Below are 23,803 nucleotides of genomic sequence, written 5' to 3'. Positions count from 1 at the left end.
ATTCTTCAGCAGGTTGTGCAGAAAGGTGGTGAAGTGCACAGACCTTGGTGCAGACTGCTCTTGGTTCCTACAGCCACTTGTTCTTGGCAAAGAACCAGGCCTCCTCCTCCTCCTTGTGTTTCCATTGAAAATTATGATAGTACTATCAAACTTGTCCACATTAGGGCAATTACCCAGCATTAGCAGTTAGTTCACATAATGGTACAATTAAACATGACTTAAGTGCGGACAAGACGAAAGCATTTTTAGCAGTCACTCAGCCAGACCCATTACTGACATTGCTCACAGAAACAGGCAGTCCTTTTAGGAAGGATAACTGCCCTGCAGCTCAGCAGCCATTCTACAAGTAAGTGGTAAGTTTGCCTGATTGGCGTCAACAGTGCATAGTTTCCAGTGGCAACATATCAGAAAGAGAATGCTCTTAATACAGGGCTTTCCACCTCTTTTGGGCTGCTCTGTGGGAGGAGGGTTAGCCTACAGTGTGCTCTGCCCAGCTCCCTTTGCAGCTGGTCTGTGATGGGAGCTAGTTAAGAGAGTTTCTTTTCCAGTATATCTTGCACTAGGAAGGGATCAGTGCTTAGGAGATCAAAAACCACCACCATGTTTGAAGTTGCCCTTATGGGATAGTTCCTCCAGAGGCCTTACAATCCCTCTGCCTTCACTGTCCCATCTCCATAGCAGGGATAACACTACCTCCTCCTCTTCGCCCACCAGCTCATGGGGGACTGTGATGGAGAAAGGGGAGTGCAGGACAGGGAGCAAACCACACTGGTACTTGGGCAAACCAGGAAGATGTTCTGCCTGTCTCCGAGGACAGACACCTCTGCTTTCTCTGACAGATGCTCCTCCACATGAACGAGAAGAGCTTTTCATCCAGAAGCTGCGGCAGTGCTGTGTGCTTTTTGACTTCATCTCTGACCCCCTCAGTGACCTGAAGTTCAAGGAGGTGAAGCGAGCAGGTCTCAACGAGATGGTGGAATACATCACACACAACCGTGATGTTGTCACTGAGGCCATCTATCCTGAAGCTGTTATCATGGTAGGGCATGGGTCCAGTACATGATTGTGTGCCAAAGAAATAGGGACTCTTCGGAAGCATGGAGGGGATAGGGATTTGTTAGGATTTCGACCCCAGTCCTACCCATTCCTTATTACCTGTCCACCCTCAGAAAGAGGATAAGGTGGGGACAGTGACAAATGCCTAGTGTAGGGAGAGGTGGAAGGTCTTATCTCTGGCACAGACTGCACTTGTGGGTTTCATATGCAGCTAGTAACCCTACAGCCTCTAGAGAGGCATCTGTTTGTGGGCACAGCTGTGTCAAATCAGTGTGATCCAGTGAAGGATTTGCTATGGGGAGGGCTATCATGAGGAGCAGGGATGTAATTCATACACCTTTTCACTCACATCAGTTTTCAGTGAACCTCTTCCGGACGCTCCCTCCATCATCCAATCCCACAGGCGCGGAGTTTGACCCTGAGGAAGATGAGCCTACATTAGAGGCTGCTTGGCCACACCTTCAGGTGAGGAGGAGGGGGAGGATATAGATCTAGTGAATTTATCTCCAGGAAGTCCATGTAGTGCTGGAGCCTGCCAACCCTGCCGCTGGCTGCTTCCCCAGCGTGCAAGGTTTGCTGGTATGGGGACGGGGAGAGACCGGGCTTGCCATCCGTGGGTTAGAGGTGGCTTGTAGGCAAGCAGGGGTTCCCTGGAAGCAGACTATATAGCTGTGTGCAATACTCACCTGCAGATGGTTCCACGTGGCCCTGAGGTAGGTCGGGAGTGAAGACTTTACTGGGAGTGAGAGTTGTGCCGTATTGCCTATGTAAGAAGCAATTCCCCGCAGTGGTGTTAATGTCCCTCCCAGAGGCTCAAGAGCCCTCATCCTCTGGGCTTCAGCAGCATCAGAGACAGCACCTCTGTCTGCTTCAGCACTCCTCTCCTTGCCCAGCTCCCTGGGAAGCACATGGAGGAAGAGGACTGTGTGGTGCCAAAGCAAAACTTGTGCTGGCACCTGCTGACGTGTCTCCTGTATGCTGGATATAACTAAGTTGTGTTAACTGGGAGAAAATGTTTGACCAGAAAAGATAGGAAACTGCAGTGGAGAAAGAGGGATCTTTTCATTAGGCTGTGTGTCCTGGGAAACAGACTTTAAGACAAACTAGGTGAAGAGGGTTATGAAAGCAACAGTGAGCATGTTTCAGCACAGCTCAGCAGTGGAAGTCAAGAGGTAAGCTTATGGGTGTCTCCCCAAGCACTTGCACAGGGACATGTTGTCAAGCAAAGACAGAACAAGAGCCAGGCACTGCAGAATGAAGCAGAAAATACGGAGAGGAAGTAAACAAAGTGCAGTTCTGCAGCAGTGGTTGATCACTTCTTACTGCTCCAGTTGACACAGGGATGTGAGTGTTGATAGAAATGGCGTGTCCTCAGCACCAGAGTGCTACGAATGCTAGGAAGCATTTATTTCTGACCTAAATCAGCAGCAGCCAGCATGGATTTGTGGCAGGTGTGTGCTGAGTTTTTTTGGTCATCACCTCAGTTTTCTCTGTGTTGCTGTCCTTGGCAGCTGGGCCCTACCTGTGGATGGGTGGCCCCATAGCTATTTCAACTCCAGTCAGACCTTTGGGACGCACCAGTCTTGTTTGGCCTTGTGGTCCCTCGGAAGCACTAGGCAGGGTCAGCCCTGGAATGCACTTGTCCCTCTCGGAGGACAGCAGGACCAGAAGTTGCTGTTTCAGCACTGGCAGCCTTCTTAAAGCAAGCTGCCCTTTGTTGTCCAAGTGGGACACAGCATGCAGCTTGCATGGTTTAGTGGGACCAAGCCAATCTGGAGTCAGTCCCCAGGAGGCAGAGGACACAACATGTTTTCCTGGGGCCCATTTTATTTCTCTGCTTTTCTTTTCTTCCTTGGTGTGTCTCAAAGGCTTCCAATGAAGCCTGAGCCTTTGCCTCTGGAGGTTTTGATTCTCTGTAGAGATGTGGGCTGAAGGTGGGAGAAGAGTTTACCAGGTCTAGTGTCTTCATCTGAGTTGGTTGCTGTTGTGTTTGGTGGGACCTGAGGTCATGAGATCTCATGGAGACTTGTGCAGTCATGTGCCACTGACGCCCTGCCCATCAGAGCAATGGCAGCTGAGTTGATCCCTGTGGGTAAGGAAACACAGGTTGCTGTGTTTTCTGTGCTCCCATTCAGACTTTTGATCCTTTCCTGCAGACCTTAAGGAGAAGGAAAACATTTAAAATCTGAAGTAAACACTGGTGAGAGGACAGGAGGGATTTCTAAGTGATCTCTCCTTCTCTCCCATAGCTGGTGTATGAGTTCTTCCTCCGGTTCCTGGAATCACCTGACTTTCAACCAAACGTAGCCAAGAAATACATTGACCAGAAGTTTGTACTATCCGTAAGTAATTGTTGCCCCTCCCACTGTGCACCACCTTTATGGAGGACATGCAGCAGATTTTGGTAAAGGTGTTATGCAAGCAGTCCAGCTTTGTCAGCAGGTGCTTGATGATGTGGGTTTTCTTTTTAACTTTAGCAGTTGGAATTTTCTGCGGGGAAATAGTGTGTGTGAGCTGTAGTCCATGGAACTCTCCTCTCATTGGAGAGGTGCACTGGAAGCCTTGCAGGGGAAATCCAGGGACATGCAGCTTTGTAGAGTGTGCAGGCCATCACTGTGCTTCCAAAGACTAAAGAAGTGCTGATGGTTCCGGCTTGTGACTAGGAGACTGCACGTTTCAGGGAAGTGACCATTGTGCTCAGGGTGCGGAAGGCATCACTCAGCTGAAAGCGCCACTTCTGCTGAGCAGGAGCAGTGCCCAGTGTTTCTGATGGCTTTGCCCAGACAGGCAGACACTGACTGAATTTCTCTCCCCACAGCTGCTGGATCTCTTTGACAGTGAAGACCCCAGAGAACGAGATTTCCTAAAGACTATTCTGCACAGGATCTACGGGAAGTTTCTGGGTCTGCGAGCCTATGTGAGGCGGCAGATCAACAATATATTTTACAGGTAAGATGTTTCTTAGTGCCACTGGCCTAGTGATGAGTGGGACAATCCAGTGAGATAACTTTGGGGTTCTAGGCTGTGATTTTCTCTGATCCAGACTGTGATTAGCTAAGTGACTCAGTTTTGTCACGCTACTTTGGTAGGGATAGCATTCATCTGCGCTTAGAAGCAGTGAAGGTGTGGTAGTGCTGTCTTCAGCACACATAGCAAATGTTGGGACCTGCAAACTTTAGCTGATCTGGGGACCATGACTTTATTTGCTTCTATCTCTTACACCTTACCCAGTTGTCTCAGATTTCTGTTATTTGCTAGGAAACTCCCCATCTCCAGGGTTTTTTCCTTCCTTTTGCTTATCAAACTGTATCCAGCATTTGGCTGTGATCTCTCATTCTTTTCTTCTCTTTAGGTTCATCTATGAAACAGAGCATCACAATGGGATTGCAGAGCTGCTGGAGATCCTGGGGAGGTAAGGGCCCCTTTGGAAATCCCAGAGAGCCTGAGTGAGACCTCCCAGTCAGCATGGTGTGAACAGGCAGTCCCTTCCTTCAGCAGTTATTGCAGGAGCCACCTCTTCCAGAGGATCTCAGTCTGATGAAGCACACAGTGAAAGTACTCTCCAGCCTGCCAATAAATGCAGTGGTAGCCTTCTCCTACCAGATTCGTCTCCTTTTGAGTTTGAGTCCAGTCACAGCAGACAGTCTTGCCTCAGCAGACAATAAAAGAGAAGAGTTCCTCACAGCCCTGAGAAGCCTTAGCAATCCTCTCCATGGCTTAAACTACCACAGAATCATAGAATTATCAAGGTTGGAAAAGACCTTGAAGATCATCTAGTCCAACCATTAAAACCCTTCTGTTTGCAGCCCTCTCTTATGCCACCATCCTCCTGTTCTGTAAAGTACAAGCCTTGAGGACTGGGTTGCCTCAAGGACTGGGCTGCCTCTGTGCTGGCCTTCCCCAGAGGTTCTGCTTAAGTGTGCGTGGGCTCAGTCTGGCACAGGACAGAGCAGAGCCCAGGCCCCATCAGAGGCATTTCCCTGCTGTGCTTGCTGAGGAAACACTCTCACTGGGTGTGGTGTGCAGGTTGGGCCCCAGCGACCATACCACTTCTGGTGGTTGCTTTCTCAAGTGACTAATGAAAGCTAGGGCAAGCCACTGACTCTTTTGAGGTGAGAGAGAGTATATTTCTGTTGGGTAAAGATGTTAACAAGACTCTTGTTTCTTCTCAGTATAATCAATGGGTTTGCTTTACCTCTGAAGGAAGAGCACAAGATGTTCCTCATTAGAGTCTTGTTACCACTGCACAAGGTGAAGTCTCTCAGTGTCTACCACCCACAGGTGAGAAGTGCTTCAAGTTCCCAGGGCAGAATGTGGTTCATGCAAAAACCATTGTCTAGGTTTGCTTGTAGCTATTCACTGGGCTGCATTACTGTGTTGTACAAAGTTCTTGCTGTGAGATGTTTTGGGCTGCACCCTAGTCCCTGACTGCAATGGTTTGTCCCAGCCTTGCAGTGCCTGGGCCTGTATATATACATGTGTGCTTTTTGCCTGATAGGAGGGTATCCTGCCATTTCCTGGTGACTTAGTGCTATGGCCTGCTTTGCCTTTCTGTGCTGGAAGTTCGTGAAATATTGGGGCCCTGCTGAAACCAGAGAAGTAAAATTCTGAGCTGCAGTCGTCACCCTCTGTGTGTGGTGTGTCAACTGCTGAGACAGGCAGAGAAGTCAGTGTGCTAGGCAGTACAGAGATTAATTTCTTGCAATTCAGAATACATAATAGAAGAGTAGAGAAGATCAGGACTTGGTCTAGGAAGTGAAAAAGTATGGGTACTGAGCAGTGATGTCTGTTCTCCCAGCCTTGTTTTTAGGGGCAGGGCTTTGTGATAGCCGGGTTTGTTACTTCCCATGTGTGCAGCTGTGCTTGCATTTAAATGTATTAGCTGTGCACTGCTCTAGGTAGCTCAGGTTTTATCCTTTATGCTGCACAAATGTCCCTGAGCTCAGACCCTGCCTTCATGGTCTTAGAGCTTTCACTTGCCATCAGAAGAACTGGATTCATTTGGAGCTGCAACTAGCTGCTCATCATACACGTTGTGGAGGGCATAATGTGACTTCCAGACTAGGGTGGTGGTGGCACTTTATTCTAAGGTACACTTGGGGAAGCTCTAATCTTGCCATGTTTTTTCTCCTACAGTTGGCATACTGTGTTGTACAGTTCTTGGAGAAAGACAGCAGCTTGACAGAGCCGGTGAGTAACCTTGCTTAACCTTTGCGTGTCAGTCAAGTCCCAAAAAGCTTCATGGCTTCCTCAAGAGTACATCAAGGATGAAAAAAGGCTAAAGAGGCTGGAAGTCAACTGGATTGTTTACTGGGTTTGCCTGATATCCTGTGGGGAGAAAGGGCCATACTGCTTATGTGCTAGCCTTTAGCATTCTCTCCTGAAAGCTTCCGGAAAGTGGGCTATAGTCTTTCTTTGTGCTTCAGAGCTTGATGTAGCAGAAGGAAAACTATACCAAGCTGTCCTTTCAGGGCAGAGCTTTCAGCTAGTGACAGATACTGCAGAGACAAAACACATGGCCACCTAATATCTGATGGAACCAGCATAAGCTGGGGGAGGGGGGGGGGGCACTCAGATAGTAAGAGTTCACTCCAGACTGCTGGAGTTGGCTGAAAAACTGTAGGGATGAGGTTAGGAACGTGGGACCCAAACGTCTACTTAGGCAAGCCCCTGTTCCCTGATGAAAGTATCAGTTTGCTACCTCCATGGTGTTGTCTTGTAGATACATTTGCCTTTAGGATGTATTGCTGGGAAACAGCAGATTTTAAAATGTGCGAGCAGTGTAGATGGTATCTTACATATTCCAATTACTGGCTCTGCAGACCTGCAGTGTTAACCAGGCTATATGCCGGCTTGGCAGAGGGTGCAAGCAGGAGACAAGTGTTTCTCCACCCACCGCAGGCCAGGAAATGTCTTCTACAGAGCTGAGCTGCACAGCCTCAAAACAGCAGATGGCCAAAGAACGTGTGCTTGTGTCACTGTAGCAGGGAGCCCCAGAAAGTGTGAGCATTTTAATGAGTAACGCTAGCTGAGGTCGTTCTGTTCTCTGGCTGAAATGCGTGCATTCGTGGTGAGCCTGACTGTGCTCGGTGGAAGCTGGTCAGCTGTTGTCAGTTTTCTGGCTCCTTAGCTATGACACCAGCAATACTAAAGCAGACCTCCCAGCTTTTCCTTTAAATGTGGGTCCTCCATTTCCCGTGTTCCCAAAAGCCTGCTCTGAAACAGACTGCGTAAAGTAGCTTCCTGATCATACTGAATACTTCCTGTGGCTGACATCCAGCCCAACCGCCTCCTGCCAAAGCACTTACTGTACGGTGAGGGAGAAGAGATAAATAGAAATCTGTCAATATTTCCAGGATTCATTTTGTAGCTTATTCAAATAGCAAAGCTCTAAAACTTGTCATTGCTTCCGGGGTAAGGGGTTAGTGGCCTCTGGATAAGAGACCCAGGTCTTGTTTGGTGCTAGTGAAAAGCAGTGGGATGACCCAATTTAATTACCTTCAGTGAGTGTCGCATTGGGTCTCAACTAGACATACCAAGGCCATATTGCCACAGGTTGTGTCCTGTTCAAGCATCCTGCTTGTGAAGGTTTTGAACAGACTCCTGAGATGACGGGGGTTGTTGAAGTCTTGAAGAATTACAGGGCTTGTGAATCAGGAAGGCTCTGAATGCACTAAGAGATGGTGCCACCAGTACTGGAAGGAGGTCAGGTCACTTGCTAGGTCCACACTTGCTTAGGGTGGGCCTCCCAGAAGCTTGTTCAGCAAGGCTTGACATAGTAGTTCTTGCCTTAGCAGCAGTCTGAATGACTGCCAGGTGAGCAAGGTCTTAGATGTGCTTAGTAATAGCGAAGACAGAGTTAACACACCTCACACCACCTTAGCTGTAGGAGAAATTACATCTAAATCACTGAAGCTAATTCTTACCTGAATGGCAGACCTCAGTAATAACAAACACTGAGGCTACTAAACTGTTGGCTTCTCAAGCCTTGAGTTGGTGGAAACATAACGCTCAGATGTTTCTAATCTTGCTGTTGTATTGCTCACTACCCCTCCACTGCTGTGAACTTCCTCTCGAGTGCTGGCTTCAGGATCAGGTTGCTGAAGTACACACAGTTTGAAAGAGCAACTCCTACTGCCAGTTGTGTGTGAATCTAGTGTCCACAGTTAGTGTTTCTGTAAATGCCATACCAATGGCTCCAATAGTGAGAAGGTCTGAAGGATCTTGGATCTTTCCTTTGACCATGTCTAGAAGCAGATGGGCAGGGAAGGAAACAATATTATAAATAAATAAAATCAAATGGGATATAGCCATTCCCCTAGTATGTTCTTCCAGTATCTTGTAAGCAATAGTTTACTCATCCAAAAGTTGCATCTGCATTGTTATATTTAATTATCACTATTAAGTGTAGCCTCTATAAACTTCTCTACTCCTTTCTTTGAGTCTCCAAAGTCTTGCAGGAATGAGCTCCATAATCCAGTTACTTTTGTGTGAAATGGTACTTCCTTCTCCTTGCCCCAAACCTGTCCATTGCATTATTTATTGGGTGCTCCCCAGTGTTCAAGCTCTGCGGTGTATTGAATAATGATTCCTTAATGACGTTCTCCATAGCATTTCCAATTTATTAGTTGATCTTCCATGCACCATCTGCCAGCTGCTGCCCACACTGGTTTGAGCCTTCAGTGTTAAGCAATGTTTGGGGAAAAAAAAAAGTGGTTCTAAGCTTTGTGCTTGTAGTACAGAATCATAGCAGCCTGGGTAGTGCTGCTGTCTTGTGTGTAACTTTGCAGAGTTTGGGCTTTTCTCTTCTTTCTTCCCTGGTAACACACCATGACTTTCTGAGAAAGTCTCTTCTATTACTTCTTGCCCCCTGCTGTTGTGAGAAGACCCTTAAAATTTTATTTTACAGCTGGTGTTAACTTTCAGCCTCTAACGCTGTCTCTGTACCCTCCTCACTCAGGTGATCGTGGGCTTGCTGAAGTTCTGGCCGAAAACTCACAGTCCCAAGGAGGTCATGTTTTTAAATGAACTGGAGGAGATCCTGGACGTGATTGAGCCATCTGAGTTTGTGAAAGTTATGGAGCCCTTGTTCAGGCAGTTGGCCAAGTGTGTCTCCAGCCCACACTTTCAGGTGGGTTGCAGCTTAGGGAGGGTATAGGGCACTGGCTTGTAACCCACTCGGCATGTGGGAGTTTCTCCATAGCTTTTGGGCTTGTCTTTGTGGGACAGTGGCATGTGGAGGTGTGACCAGGGTGAGTACTGGGGTGACGTGGTGGGAGGCGGTGAGAATCTTCACCACAAACACAGAGCAAGCTCATCCAAAGAGAAAGCAAAGCAGATCAGTGGAGCCCCTCCTGCTGCACTGTGCTATTCAGCACCATATATTGCAGCAGACTGGAGCAGGGGTGCTCTGCCACATCCTGTTTTGGCTAGCAAGCACATAGGAGATCCGTCAAGTGTCTGTGCAGAGAAGGTACTTTTTATTATTCTGGTGTAGGTCGTAAAGAGTGAGGTATACTAAAAAAGCAATAAAGCCTGCTTCTTCCTTGTTCTGACTGAAGAGAAGGTGGTTGTAGTACCAGTCTAAAACAATCTCTGTGACTGGTAGTCTTAAAATGTCCAGGGTGGTACGACCTGCTAGTAGCTCCTAGCAGATGTTCTTGGCTCACTGGTTTAGGTTGCCATAGAGAGTGCCCAGGAAGAAAATAGCTTGCTGGTGAAACACATGGCTGACCCAGGTATGGGTGGGGTGTTAGCAACATAGCCCTCCCCCAGAGTGAGCGTGACTGCACAGTGAGGCAGATTGGCTTCAGTATGTCTTTTAGTATAAAGATGTACAAAGTCATGAGTTTACAAGCCAAAAATAAGGTCAGTCTAGGTCACGTGTGTATGTAAAAGATCACTGTTTCCTAAAAGGACTGGTGGAGCCTGATGGAAACCAGCTGGACATGGATTATTGGTGTGGCATTCGGAAAAAAAGGAGTGACATGACTTTTGGACATGGAAGGAGCTACCATAGGGAACTAAGGAGCTTGAATAAAGTAGGGTAAAAGCTGGAGAAGAGGCATTCTGTACTTGATAGCAGCCCTCATCTGCTGCCAACTCTGAAAAACAAGATTGAAAAGCCTGAAGAAGGTGCAAACACTTTACAGCCTAAGAAAATTAACCCCAAAGGTGTCTCATACAATCAGGCTGAACAGTCTGTCTGCAACTTGTCTGAGAGAAAAAATAGGAGTTAACTTCTTGGTAAGTCTGAGCACCTTGGTGGGGGAGAGTTTTCTTTGAGTGAATTGTGTGCTAATCTAGCAGACAAAGGCTTAAAAAGATCAAATAGCTAGAAACCAAAGCTAGGTAAGTGAACGCGAGGTGAGTTTCACTTTGATATTGTAAGGGGACATAGTGAGTTCTCCATCTGAAATATAAAATTGAGAATGGATGTCTCTCTTCCTAGGTTTTTAAGCCATTCTCAGGCTAGCACTAAATGTAGAAATTAGCCTGGTGATCTGCATTGCCCAGGTTTGTGGTTAAATATGAATTGTGGTTGAATCTATCACTATGTGGAAACTTGTTAAACTTGTTTGTCTTGTTAGAGCAGTATGGCTGCCCCAAGATTTTCCATATTTTCACCCTTACTAAATGAGGCTGAATTGTGGGCCTGATGACAAGCATGCTCCAAAGCCCAAAGAGACTATATTGTGGGTAGGACCAGAAAGGAATGGAGCTTTACAGAGGACATTTCTGAGGAAACAAAGGAGGCTTGGAGCTAGTCTGAGCTGGGACCTGGAGTAGATGACATTACTGTCCTCAGGTGTTGTGTAAAAGGTGCTGGAGTCATCCGTGTATCGAGGGTAGGCTTGCCTGGTTAAGAACATGAGGAAAGTGAGAAATGTCTGTCAGAAGCTAAGGGAAAGAAGGCTGGGCAGCGGGGATGAATGGCCTAGTAGAAGATGGTGAAAATCAGCACTGCTGCCTGCTTTGTGGGGAAATATTTGCTCCTCAGCTGGGTGGTGGCAAGCTCTATAGTCTCAGCACTGCACAGTTTCCCTGTGCACCACAGGTGTTACTCCAAGGATGGCTTTCTCTCCCACTCCAGGTGGCAGAGCGAGCACTGTACTATTGGAACAACGAATATATCATGAGCCTGATCAGCGATAATGCAGCCAAAATTCTCCCGATCATGTTTCCAGCGCTCTACAAGAACTCCAAGAGTCACTGGAACAAGTAGGTCTTTTCACATGCCCTGGCACTTGGTGTGCATGCAGGATTGCTTGACCTACTAGAGATCTCGGGGCATGCTCCTGCAGTGCAATGACGCATGGCGCTCAGTGACACCGGGTGCTGAGCCAGAGGAGTTGTTAGTAGTATCAGCATGGAAAGGTGCCACGGACCACAGTAGCCTGCTTCTACAGGGGGTTAGGCACAGGCAGTGACCTGCCTTGGGGCCACTGGGTCTACCCAGAGTTTGATAACCTGCATATCAGTAATGCTACTGGTAGTGTGCAGTACTGACTTCTGACTTTCCAGCTGACTTCTGTCCACTTGTTAACTAATGATCACCCATATGCTCTCCATGACCAGAGGCCTTGGCTAGTGCAGAGCCTGACTCCTTGAGTACAGGAAGAATGGAAAAGGTAGAACTAACCAGGGAGATGTCCCATGTCAAATTATTGTCCACTGTGTCTGATTCCTCGAAACTAGTCTGTTTTATGGTTCTCCCGTTAACTACCTTCCTTTCTTCCAACTGTTTCTTCAGTTTATTCCTTACCTGGTTAATTCAAGTTGTAAAACTCACTTCCTTTTAATGAATTAGCTAAAAATACTCAGTCCACAGCCAAGATCCTAAAACCTTCCTGCAAAAAACACAAGACAAAAACCAGTTATCTTCCCCTATTCTAGAGGGTGTGAAAAAGAAAAATAATTAATTTTAGGGAGTCTGGGTGCATCCAGGGTTTAGGAGTATACTGTGGCAGCAAAGACAGGGTTGTGAGGTGGAACTTGTTTGCAGAGAGCTCCCCACTGGTCTGCTGTTTGACTGCTTCCTTCTCTTTGTTTTATCAGGAAACATGAACTTGAGCCACCAGTCAGGGGTGCTCTAAAGACTGAGGTAGACACAGACATGCAGACGTGAATGCACACAAACACCCAGACGCACACACATGTGCACCAACAGGCAAATGCATGGGCACATACATGCATGCACACACACGTGTGTGTGCAGATGTGCACAGACACACTGTCACTCAGGGTTACTGCCCCTCCTGATCAGAGTTCAGAAAAGGACATTATGTTCTTGTCTGAAACCCTTTACCAGTTCTGTTTCCTTCTTGCACCAGTCAGGATTCATGATTCTGATTTCTGTCTTCTTGTCTCCTTCCCAGTGGTATGACAGAAGAAGTTCTGAAGGTGTTTTCCTCTTATTTTTCCTTGTCTTTGTTTTAGCACTAGCCACATCTTCTCAGGGTGGGTTGAGTACCTCAGATTCTTCTCTTCCTTCCCATAGCTCGTCTACTTCAACATTTTGTCAGACAGCCTGCTTAAGTCCAGCAGGGCTGTAGCTCTCTTCCTTATTCCCTCTGTAGAGCTGGCAAGGCACAGAGCTCTATCTACTGAGTCTTTTGTCTTTTGCCTCTGGGGCAGGTATTTCAGAGACAGTTTCAATACTTGTTTTTATTCCCCAGGAGAGTCCTTGCTGCAGAGAGAGCTCACATACAGTGCAACCTATCCATAAATTGCTGACACATAAAGTCAGCTTTCTTCTGTGGTATTCTTTGTGCTGATTCCCATCTCTACAAAGCTGCTGAATGCCTGTGTTTTGGGCAGCTCAGTCACAAAGCTTATGACTGAATACTGGACAGCCCAAAAAAGTCATTGTGACTATGTAAGGTGAACTGTGGGAGACACTAAAGCTAGATTAGGTAAAGCCCCCTTGAGAACAGCCCTGAGCAGATCCCTAGCATCCTTCCTTTCCAGTTTTTAACCAAGAAATAAATGCATGAATGCATACTTTTGCACTCATTAGTCTGACCACAGTAGAGCAAACCTGTCCCAGATGGTTGTTGTCTTCTCTGTCTCTTTCTCCCTGTGCAATAGTCTCTGCTGTGTTTGTGGAGGGGGTTTTCCCATGCTACAAGCTGGGACTGTTTTTTGTCACACTGCTGTAGTATTTGAGTTGCTGCTGCTTTTAGCTCTTGTTTGTGCTGCTGGTGCTAACTCAGGGCTGAGAACCTGAAGGATACCATCATGACTTGTTCTCCTTTCCTCATTTCTTTGCAGGACAATCCATGGGCTGATCTACAATGCACTGAAGCTCTTCATGGAGATGAACCAAAAGCTTTTTGATGACTGCACGCAGCAGTATAAGGCAGAGAAGCAGAAGTGAGTAAGAGGTTCTTGCCAAGTAACTTGAGCTCATCCTGGATTCTTCTTGGGGTACAGTAATAGATGGCAGATGCCAGTAGGGAGAGGGAAAGTGGAAAGGTGATGCAAATCATTTTGTCAAAAAGTAGGATTCCTCAGCAATAACTCTGTGTAGGGATGAGAAGAGTTAAAATGTGTGCCCTGATAAAAATCTTTTCAGTTCTGCTGAAGCAGATAGCTTGGAAAAGAGTGACAGAGTTTGCTAGGTCATGAGGAAATAAATTGCAATGTAGAGAATACTCTGCTTTGTAGAGACACTTAGGCTCTGCCTTGGAAATATTTACCAGATTGTGTATGTCCTAGTGATACCAGTGGAATCCTGCTGCTTTAGAAAGACTTTTCTGAACAGCTTTGCTGCAGTGGGCATAATACATCTTTCATGCCACAGGATGCTTTCAATTTTCCAGTAATAAAGATGTAATAATACCTGGAATTTCAAAGAGCAGTTGGTGGAGATAAAATCTGAGCTCAGGAGTTATTTGTGCCATGATGCTGTAAAGAGGAAAAACCTCTGCTTTTTCTGCTTCATTTGTGCAGGTTTTGGTGCTTTATGACTTGGCTTGATGAGCTGAGTCAGTTCAGTAAGCTAGAAGGGAACTTTTTTTTTTTTTCCACTGGGTCTGTTTTCTGCTGGCTTAGTGACATAAAATAGTGCTTCTTATTCCTGGATGAGCAAGGGCTGCCACAAGGGTGATGGTGGGGAGAGCAGGGATAACCCTTGCTGGCAGTGGGGAACTCTAGGATATATTTAGTTGTTTTGTCAAATAGTAATAAATAACAAAGTTGAGATATGAATCAGAGCTTGGGGATGGGTAACCTGCATATGGAGAAATTAAGGTTTTGTTAACATCTAAATTGGGAACAAGTAAGATATTTTCGGTTTTGCCATTCTAGGGCATTTGTGAAGCCCACAGATGTCTGCGCATATATTTTAAGTCACAGTGACAGCACATTTACTATGAGATCTACCTGGTGTTTCCACCAGTTTTTTCTACCTGTTTAGCTTCTACCCATGCTGACCTGCTGAGGGTGGCGGTTCCCAGCATTGGTGTGTGGCTGATGGAGGATTGTTCTGGAAAAGGTCAACAAAGCAGCTCAGAGCTGTCCAAGAAATGAATGGGTAGAGCTGCACTGTTCTCTGCTCCCATTAAGATTATTTTTTTTCTCTAGTGCCTGTCTGCTTAACTATGCTTCAGAAAACCTTGTTGTGGGTTTTTATCAAGGATATACCTTTTGCTCTCTTAGATAACCAAATTTGGTAAAATGTCAATTGAAAGCTTGGTGGGAGGGATGTAAAAATGTCTTTTAGCAGCTGAATCTAAGATGAGTTTGCCTACAGTGAGCATGATACAACTCCTTAGCTAAGTGGAATTTCCCTGCCACAGGGGCCCAGCTAAGTAGGCTTTTCTGGGTGAAAATAAGGCGGCTGAAACATGAAAACAGAACTCTGCTGTTTCTAACACAGCTTTAGCAGCTGTTCCTGGCTTGAGAAGTGTGAAAAGGCCCCCCTCTGCAGGGATGCTAGAGCTGGGAGAGAATGTTGTGAAAGGTGTGTAGGGACAGGCTGTGAAACTAGAAAGGCAAATAGGTGGCAGAAGGGAATGAGGTAGGACAGCAGGTGGGAGGGAAGAGCAGTTTGTCTGGGAAAGGAAGTAGAAGGGAGGTAGAGACTTTGGGCAGAGGTACAGTGAAGAGCTGGGAGTGGTAGTGTTATTCTTAATGTCAACAAAAAATAGGAATGAGATAGGTAAAGAGAACAAACTAAAGGAGGACAAGTGAGGAGATTGGGGTTTTTTGGTCAAGGAGCCTGGGACTGGACAGGATGTAGGACAATTGTGGGGAAAAGAGCATGCACTTGGGAAGATTGATTAGAAACTGGTTTACTAGAGCAGTATGCCTGAGTTCTTTGCTTGAGTCCATTGTGAAAATCTTTTCCCTCCATGTCCTTAAAATATCCAAAAAATATAAGCAAATCCATGTGTACTTCACACTGTGGCTGCATGTTCTGGGGTGTAATAGAATTAAGTCACTGCTGAAATGAACGGGGTTAGAAAAAGCATGTTTCACAGGCAGGAGAAAGTGTTGTTTAGTGGTGTCTGCCTGGTGGAATGAGACCATTGCATAGCTCAAGTGTCTGTCTCAGAGTTTGTGATGCCATTCTTGCACTTCCCCTACCTGCCCTCCTTTCTGCAGAATGCTGTGACCTGTCCTAGTGAGCAGCAGGTCCTGTTGCCTCCCTTCCAGTGGACTAGACGTGCTGCATATGCAGCTCATTTTTGCTGCCCTCCTGGCAGAGCTGACTGCAGGCCATACATGTTGGTGGACAGTGATGTGGCACTGCAGTCAAATGCCATTTTCTTTTTAAACACAGAGACTTAAACTGAGTAGAAATAGTACTTTTCTTCCTAACAAAAACCTGTAAGGCTGTGATGTCAGGTGCCTCCAGAGTAAAGCAGCATGCCGAAGGCTGCCTGTGGGAATGCTGGCTGAATCACAGTAATGCAGGATTGACCTTTAACTGTGTGATGCCTTGCTTTTTCCACAGGACCTCAGCCTTATTCAGTGAGAGTGACAAGTTTAAAATGCTGCAGCTTCTTTAGCATAGATAGAAAAAGGAAGAGAGACTTGGGAAGTCTTTTCCCAGTGAGCTGCTAGAGAACTTGTGGTATAAACTAGAAAATAGCACGTGTGGGAAGGACTGCATGTGCAAACAATGCCAGTAAATGTGAACAGTGGAAAGGAGAGAGCTTGTAGGTACACAATTAGGCTGCAACCAGATGTTGAGAGACCTTCTCAGAAAGGGCTTAGCCATGTTTTTAATTAGTTACCATGCCTACAAGAGACATGCCAGCTCAGGCCTGTCATTGCTGCACACCTGGCTGTGCAGCTGCAACCAAGTCTAAGTCGTGGAGGGACAGACTCTCCCTGGGACTTGTGGGGAGGATCTCCACTGTTCAGTGCAGGTGGACTGACTGTCCTGACTAATCTCCCCAGACATCTTGAAGCTGTTTGAATTACCAGAACCCTGCAGAAAACAGTAGGGAAGCTGGGACAGATAGTGTCTTGTTCTGAATGTGCTCTTCTGTAAAAGTGCAAGGGCCTTGAACACGACCTTTCAAGAAGCATGGTGTCAGCATGCCCTGATGCCACCCTGGCACCTCTCTGGTAGCAGCTACCTTTCCTCCTCCTGTGTAGGCCACAGCAGCGGGAAGAAGATACCTCCGTTCTTTTCCAGATGTCCTGCCAGTGGCTTTCTCATACTGCTAGTAATGGGGTCAGGAATGAAGGGACCTGATGAGGTGCACGTCACCTAGAAAGCAGGGCAGGAGGTAGCACTATCCTGTGAGGCGTTGTGGTTTAAAAAGGTAGGATTCTCCAAAGACTCACGTGGATGAGTGACACTTTCCGATAAACTGCAATGGAAATGTCTTAGTGTAGGAGGTAAGGCCAGGCTGATTGATGAGATTGGGAGAAACTTCCCCTATAGCGGCATGTTGGACAGCTATAATACTACAGTCAGTGAGACATCAAAACAAAGACAAAACTTTCTTTCATTCTTTGAAAATACTTGTTTGGCTGAAAAGAGTGATCACAGGTGTAAAGCTTTTCATATTTTTAGAAGCACTGCTCTTAGTCAGACCAGCTATTCTCTTTGTAAGGTGGTCTTTTGCACTATCAGCTGAGCACATGACAGGCAAACTGGTGGACCTTGAAGTGTGATGAGGAGTGGATGGCTTCCCTGATGCTGTTCAGACTGCTTTGCTGATCTGAAAGGAAAGAACTGGTGCTACAGATGCATGGAGCTGAATGACTGCTTGAGTGCCCTTGGCTCACTGTGTACCAGGCCGGTAATGTGATCTAGTCCAGCCAAACAAAATGAGCTTTGTTACACCCTTACATGGTGTGGCAGTAGACATTGCTTTGGAGAGGCAGTGGCCTTCACAACGTGAGGGTCTTTGTGGACAGACATATTGGTCTACGTTTCCAATGGCAAGATTGTAGTAATACGTATGTTTCTGTTTACCAGATATTAAAAAGGGTTCTGGAGAAACTGGGGTTGAGACAGGAAAGAGTTAGGAAGATTAGTACTAACTCCTGGTCACAGTTCCCTGCAGAGATCTCCGGAGTTCTGTCAAAAAATGAGATGTGGGTTATTTATTTGGGGTTTAGTTTTTTGGGTGATTTTTTTTTGACCCTATGTTCTCTGATGGAGTAGTCTGCTGCTTGAATGCTTGACTACTCCATTATTCTCATTTTTAGCCTCCTTTCTTACATATATTTCAAGAGCGTGAGGTGATTACAGAGTATAAGAACTTCCTTAGCATGGATAGACAAGACACTAAAGAGACCAGTAGCTATGATGAAAGTCAGATAGTTAAAATCAGAAATAAAGCAGAAATTTTAGTGCAGATGTTTGAAATGTAGAAGAGAATAACAAGGAGTGGTGGGTGATCACTTCTGTTTGCAGGGAACGTTCACTAACCTGGGATTTACGGGTGGCCCAGTGGAACGGTCACTTAAGGTTTGTGCCAAAATCTGTGCCAAATTCAACAGCTGTGCCTGGGGGTTTGGGCAGCTCTCTAGTGTGTTATGGCCAGAGAGAGAGGGAACTGCGGGCAGTTGAGCCCCAGCTCTATTGGAAATGGCAGTTTGTCCCTCTGCATCGGCACACCAGGAAAATGTGTGTTTGACATCTAAACTGGTGTCATTGCTTTACTCCAGAAAGCAGTTGCTCTGGTCCACTCCCTGCACAAAGCTAGGAAAACGTACCCGTGCGGCTCACTGCTGCCACCCTGTGCTCTGAGGTGAGCGAGAAGTGTGCCTGCCTACCCCTTGCTAGCTGCAGTGTGTCCCCTCTTCTTGCCACATCTCACCTGTAGATAGTTAGTGCTCTCTGAAGGACAGAGTAGCTCTTCCCCTTACCTGCACTTTTCTGCTGTCTCTTGCTTTTGTCTTCCTGTGAGAAAAAGCTGCACTTTCCCTAGGAGTTCACACTTTCGCACTCTCTCTCTCTCTCTCTCTGCAGGGGAAGGTTCAGGATGAAGGAACGAGAAGAAATGTGGCAGAAAATAGAAGAGCTGGCCCGACTGAACCCCCAGGTGAGTAACAGCAGGAACTAGGATGAATGAGACAAGAATGTGCTGGGAGTCTTGAACTGCTTCCTCAGCTCATGAAAGCAGGCTCTAGCACCTGATCTGAGTTCTGTGCAAACGGCTTCAGCAGTGGTCTGTCCCTCCCAAAACCCAGTATCTTGGGAATGCTGGCAGCATTTTACCAGCCTGGCTCTCTGTAGCACTGACCTCTAAGTAATGCCTTATAGAGAGCATGTACATGTTTATGGACTCTTCTCTCAGCTGTGGCTTCACATGCTGTGGCTCAGGGGATGCAGGTAGGAATGGGTAGGAGAAGACGTTCCTTTCCTGTTTATGTACCTACTGCTACCTTTGCGGGTGCCAGAGAGAGCACTGGAAGAAGTGCAACATGCTGTGTCAGGATGCTCGGGGAGAGGCTTGGCGTTGGATGGCATGCTGACTCTCCAGCTGTCTCTGTTGTCTGCAGTACCCCATGTATTATGCACCTCCACCATTGCCTCCTGTCTGCTGTATGGAAACGGAGACTCCAACTGCAGAGGATATACAGCTACTGAAGAAAACAGTGGAGACAGAGGCTGTGCAGGTGATGGGTCCTTCCATAATTACTCTCAGACCAGCCAAGACGTCAGCATAGTCAGCCCAGGGTACAGCAGCTAGAACTGGCTCTTTCCAAGTGTTCTAGGGTAAATGCCCCTACTTTCACCCCTGATCATTAGAGATCAACCCGTAGTCTGAAGAGTGGAGTTTATCTAACCTTCCCACTCTGGAAAAAGTGCAAGTGGGACTTTTCTGTGTCATTTTGGTCTGTGTTTGGCTCTCCGCCTGTTCCACAGCACGCTGCGGTGTCATCCAGCATATCCTAGAGCAGTTGGAGTCAGAGAATGGGGAGGCTCGAGGGATGAAGGGGTTTGCTACTGATCCCTGACTGCTTTGGTTTGTCTGTAGATGCTGAAAGACATTAAGAAAGAGAAAGTTTTGCTGCGCCGGAAATCTGAGCTTCCTCAGGACGTCTACACTATAAAAGCCCTGGAGGCCCACAAGAGAGCAGAAGAGTTTCTCACCTCAAGCCAGGAGGCTCTCTGACGGGCTCAGGAGCTGGCCCGGGAAGCTCTGCCCCATCCCTTTCCCCCAGGGGTCATGGAAATGCACTTGGTTCTCATGTATAAATAAGGAATGAACATGGTGAGCTGTGCCTGTCCTCCACTCCATCCACATCCCTCCAGGGTAGATCTGGTTTTACGTTATAACTTGTATCTCACCACTGTCGTGTCCTCCTCCTTTTCCTCCTTCCTCCTGCTTCTCCACCTTGGGTGTGCGTGCGTAAAGGGAGCCTGCCTGACCTGTGATTGTATCAGCCCAGGCAGGAGTCACTTCATTTACAGCTGCCGCCTGGTTCTGGTGTTGCCTGGGAGGCAGAGCCTTGCTGCCCTGCAACACAGGCTCTGTGTTGGCCAGAGACTGCGGCGCGTGGCTCAGCATGCTGCTACAAGCCCCAAGTGCCCATCTCCACCATGCCTGCCCCTGTGCTGCTTGTGCAGCCAAGCCCTGCAGTGGTCAGAGGTCAGGCTGAGCTCGGGGCAGGAGTGTGCGGCAGAGTTTGGGGGGGCTCTTCTGCCTCTCTGCCCTGCCTTGGGGTGCAGCTCTGCAGCTGGAGAGTCTCACATACAGCGGAGGAGATGTTCACTTCCACCTTTCTTTTGCTTCAAGTCCCTTGTTCTGTTCCCCTGTCAGTGGAGTGGGGGTTCAGTGCTTCACCACCCCCAGTAAATCTGGGTGCAAGCACTACGTACTATTGCAGCCCTCCCTTTAGAGCATCCTTAGAAGCTCTCGTGTGGGAAAGTGAATTCCTTCAGCTGTTTGTGTTGGTCCGTGCTGACTCGTCTCCATCCTGGTGTCTTGGATTAATCGTGGGCCCAGAATTAACTTCCCGCTTTGTAGCAGGTGTCAGCCACTGACTTCTGCTTTCTTCCTCTACCTGCTCAATTAAAATACTCCTGCAGCTCTCCCTTTGTCACTGCATCCCATCCTTAGCTCTGCAGTGGCCAGAGTTTCTAGGAAGCTTGTGCTGCTAAAGTAATTTCTGCAAACTGGAAGCCATGGATACGCGTTATGGGGCCAGGCTAAGCTTCTTGAGTGTTCGGTTGTCTCCTCTTTATGATCAGTGGCTAGGTGCTACTGCTGAATTGCTTCTGTAAAGTTCACGTCGCCCTGTTACTTTGGCACCTGCTGTGGCCTGAGGCCCTTGTTAGTTATCCTATGGTGCATCACGGACTTTTGCTAATTAAGCATTTAGATCGCACTTGCTGATAGTGTGGGGGATTGCACAGCACTTGGGCGCTACTATGGTCCAGTTCTCTCCCCTGCCTTTTGTGGTGCAGATTCAGTGCCAGGCCAAGGTGCCATCTCAGAGAGGCTGGCTTGTGACAGAAGAGGGAGTCTTCCTTGCTTTTTACCTGCTGCGCTTGCTTTCTTGACATATAAGCTTAAGTGGGTTTGCAGTAGTGCACGGAGCTTATGGGGTCAGTGCTACTCTGATGCTGCTTTGCAGCATCATGGGATGTTGCAGAAGGTCCTGGTGTATCTGCTTGTCCTCACCAGTAAACCATTCCCAGATCAGAGGTTCATCCCCTCTAATCTTATTGCTGGTGTGCAGCACATCTTTCCTCCAACCCAAACTAAGCTGTTATTTCTGTGTGTATCTTGTTCCCCCTGCCCTGTTCAGCTGTCTTTCAGTTCAGCCCTCATTAGGCATGCCACCATCTCTTAGGAGCAGCTGGCAAGCATGAGTTATGTGCAAGATCACCTACAGTCACACAGGACCCCACCTCCCCTCTGCTTCATGCAATGGGCCAGTTTATCAGGAGACTTACGAAACACCTCAGGGAGGTTATTGCATATTTTGAACATTAGTCCGAGCTCATGGTCAGCTGCCAATCAATTACCTCATGCCTGGCACAGCATGTAGACATGCACTGGGTGATGCCAGATGGTGCACAGGAGCAGCAGGCGTCTCAGGGCACAGCGGAGACGAGGACTGCCACGCACCACCCACAGCAGGGCTTGGCCTGGGGAAGGATGTTTCTTCCTGTTGCAGTACGGGCTTTCCAACCTGTCCACTTAGCGTTGCGTTATAAGCTGACACCTCATTTTTAGAGTGCTACAGCATGCATCTGCCCTCACTTGAGCCTGCTTGCTGCAAGGCAGGGGCTGCCTTTCCCTGCTGCGGGCTGTTCTGCCTGCAGAAGGAACAGACTTCTGGTGCGCAGAGGCTGTCACCGTCCTGCAGATGGTCTGTCTCTGCTGGCAGTCCCCCAGCATGGCCAGAGGAATGCTGCTGGGGTCACGCCGTGTGCCGTGGTAGGACTGTAATGCATCATGACTATGTGCTGTACAGCTTCGATGTTCTCATAGCTTTGTGTGTCTTGTTCTGGGTCAGGGAACTTAGGCTTAGTACCTTCACATTGCCATTAGTTTGCTGCCTATTCATTCCAGTGTCCTGGACATCTAAGAAGGGGACCATGTGAGAAAGGGGGGGAGTGTGTCCACCCTCTCCGCCACATGTACTGCTCATACGCAGACCTGTGTCTGCCATGCTACAGCTGCCCCTCACTCAACACTTGATTTCTAGTGTTAGTGCTGCTCATTTCTGCCTATGCCTTTCCCGACATCAGCCAAATGGACAGAACTGGAGCTGCTTCTTCCACTTCACCTGGCTCCCTTCTCCCAAGGGAACAAGCAAAACTAACTACTGCATTCACCCCCTGGACACAAGTATTAAGCTGCTTACAGTTCATATGTACATATGGTGTACTTTATTTTCAGTAGAGCATTACATAGTATGAAAGTGTTGGATTTTGTACAGATGTCCCTGTATGTACAGAACTAAATAAAACCAATCTCTTGGAAAGACACACTGGGCTCCACCTCTGATATTTCAACACACAGCCCCTGTGCTGGGAGGAGGGGCCTTAGCATGGAGAGGGACATCTCCAGCACCAACAGCATGGGGACAAATTCAGTGTTTGTCCCAAGGGAGTCTGGGCAAAGCTGGCCAAGATCCCTCCCTCCGGTATGGAAACCAGTTGGGATCCTCAGAGGCAGAGGAAGCCAACACATGGACATCACAGCAACTTACGCACCAGCCAGAACTAGGAAAGAGGAGCAGGAAGGGAAGTTGGACGTCAGTGGGAGAAACTGGAAGGTTGATGCTGGCAACCGCCTGGCTCCAAGGCAGCGGCACCCACCTCGCCTCGTGCGGTTGAGGGAGGGCCGAGGCTAGCACCCCCGTGCCGCAGCTTGGCCCTCACTTCCACTCGGGCCTGGGGCCGCTGAGGCTCTGCCGGGCCTGCAGCGTGCGCTGCACCACGTCCTTCCACTGGTCCTCCGAGATCTGGCTGGCCCAGGCCGGGATGCCCAGGGTGGGAAGCTTCACGCTGGCCATCGTCCTCTTCACCAGCTCCACGTGCTCTGGGGACAGAGAGGGGATGAGACCGTGGCCGAGCCCCGTGCGGGGCAGCCGAGAGGGCCCCCGTGGAGATGCCGTTACCTGCGTCCATGGGGATGGAGCTGCGACTGCTCTGAGCCGCGGCGCCCTCCGCCGCCGCCTCCTCCTCCTCGCTGTCTGCCGGCGGGTCGGGCAGGTGCAGCCTCAGCATCTGCAAAGAAAGGCGGACAGCGGGGGTCGGGCCCGTCCCCCCGCCCGCGGGTCTCCCCCACCCCCGGGGGAGGCGCTGGGCGGTACCTGCAGCCGCTCCTGCAGGCCGGGGCCCGCCTCGGTGCAGCCCGCCGGGGCGGCAGCGGCGGGGCCCGCCTCGACAGGGCCCTGCTCCGGCTCCTGGCTCAGCGGCTGGTACAAGTATCCCCCCCCGCCGCCGCCTTCCTCCTCCTCCTCCTCCTCCTCCTCTTCCTCTTCTTCGTCACCGCTCCAGCCCGTCGCGCCGTCGGGGGCCTCCGGCGGCCCCGGCTCCTCAGGACAGACCCGCTCCGGCCCCATGCTCCGCACCACGGCCATCCGCCGGGCGCGGCGCCGCGGGGAGGCCCCGCCGCCGCACGGAAACGCCGCTGCCGCGGGGCGCTGTGGGTGTTGTAGTTCCGGGGGGGGCCGCTGGCACCGCCGCCGCTGCCCTCACCTGCCGCCCCCGGGCTCTCCCGAGCGCCGCCATATCGTGCCCGGCCGCGGGGCCGGCGCGGCGGGAGCGGGAGGCCGGGCGCGGCCCGGCCCGGCCTGGCCGGCGCCA

General features: G+C 48.7%; 2 protein-coding genes across 9 annotated transcripts in view; one reads left to right on the top strand and one right to left on the bottom strand.

The window, feature by feature from the left end:
* PPP2R5D (protein phosphatase 2 regulatory subunit B'delta) overlaps positions 1-22,216 on the top strand; it is a 30,520-nt gene extending 8,304 nt beyond the window's left edge. For 5 of the 7 annotated variants that reach the window (XM_074899567.1, XM_074899387.1, XM_074899651.1 and 2 more), the window contains 13 exons: positions 840-1,039; positions 1,411-1,521; positions 3,306-3,398; positions 3,875-4,005; positions 4,409-4,468; positions 5,229-5,337; positions 6,193-6,246; positions 9,017-9,187; positions 11,150-11,277; positions 13,330-13,431; positions 18,500-18,572; positions 19,033-19,149; positions 19,512-22,216. In XM_074899567.1, coding sequence (XP_074755668.1) covers positions 840-1,039; positions 1,411-1,521; positions 3,306-3,398; positions 3,875-4,005; positions 4,409-4,468; positions 5,229-5,337; positions 6,193-6,246; positions 9,017-9,187; positions 11,150-11,277; positions 13,330-13,431; positions 18,500-18,572; positions 19,033-19,149; positions 19,512-19,649 — 1,487 coding nt within the window. In that variant the 3' untranslated portion in view covers positions 19,650-22,216. The remainder of the gene's footprint in view (positions 1-839; positions 1,040-1,410; positions 1,522-3,305; positions 3,399-3,874; positions 4,006-4,408; positions 4,469-5,228; positions 5,338-6,192; positions 6,247-9,016; positions 9,188-11,149; positions 11,278-13,329; positions 13,432-18,499; positions 18,573-19,032; positions 19,150-19,511) is intronic. The other 2 variants (XM_074899738.1, XM_074899824.1) reach the window with 1 other exon arrangement.
* Positions 22,217-22,359: 143 nt separating this feature from the next.
* Positions 22,360-23,711, bottom strand: MEA1 (male-enhanced antigen 1). 2 transcript variants are annotated; one of them, XR_012633206.1, is made up of 4 exons: positions 23,308-23,711; positions 23,113-23,221; positions 22,811-23,033; positions 22,360-22,714 (listed from the first exon to the last, which is right to left on the bottom strand). XR_012633206.1 is itself a non-coding variant. In XM_074900100.1 (3 exons), the coding sequence occupies exons 1-3, from the start codon at positions 23,575-23,577 to the stop codon at positions 22,870-22,872; spliced, it is 543 nt and encodes a 180-aa protein (XP_074756201.1). In that variant the 5' UTR covers positions 23,578-23,711; the 3' UTR covers positions 22,360-22,869. The 2 variants fall into 2 exon arrangements, 1 of the variants encoding a protein (XP_074756201.1); XM_074900100.1 differs by having other exon boundaries at positions 22,360-23,033.
* Positions 23,712-23,803: the final 92 nt, after the last annotated feature.

Source organism: Athene noctua, chromosome 1 (assembly GCF_965140245.1).
Source record: "Athene noctua chromosome 1, bAthNoc1.hap1.1, whole genome shotgun sequence".
In the NCBI taxonomy this organism is placed as follows: Eukaryota; Metazoa; Chordata; class Aves; order Strigiformes; family Strigidae; genus Athene; species Athene noctua.
Note: the sequence above shows the minus strand (reverse complement) of the source record. Positions and strands in the feature narration are given on the sequence as shown.

Bases quoted from the DNA above. Each gene is read 5' to 3' on its own strand.
- MEA1 (XM_074900100.1), bottom strand. From the start codon at position 23,577: ATGGCCGTGGTGCGGAGCATGGGGCCGGAGCGGGTCTGTCCTGAGGAG. The intron at 23,222-23,307 runs GTACCGCCCAGC...CTTTCTTTGCAG, and splicing joins GCCTGCAGGAGCGGCTGCAG to ATGCTGAGGCTGCACCTGCC. The intron at 23,034-23,112 runs GTAACGGCATCT...CTCTGTCCCCAG, and splicing joins CTCCATCCCCATGGACGCAG to AGCACGTGGAGCTGGTGAAG.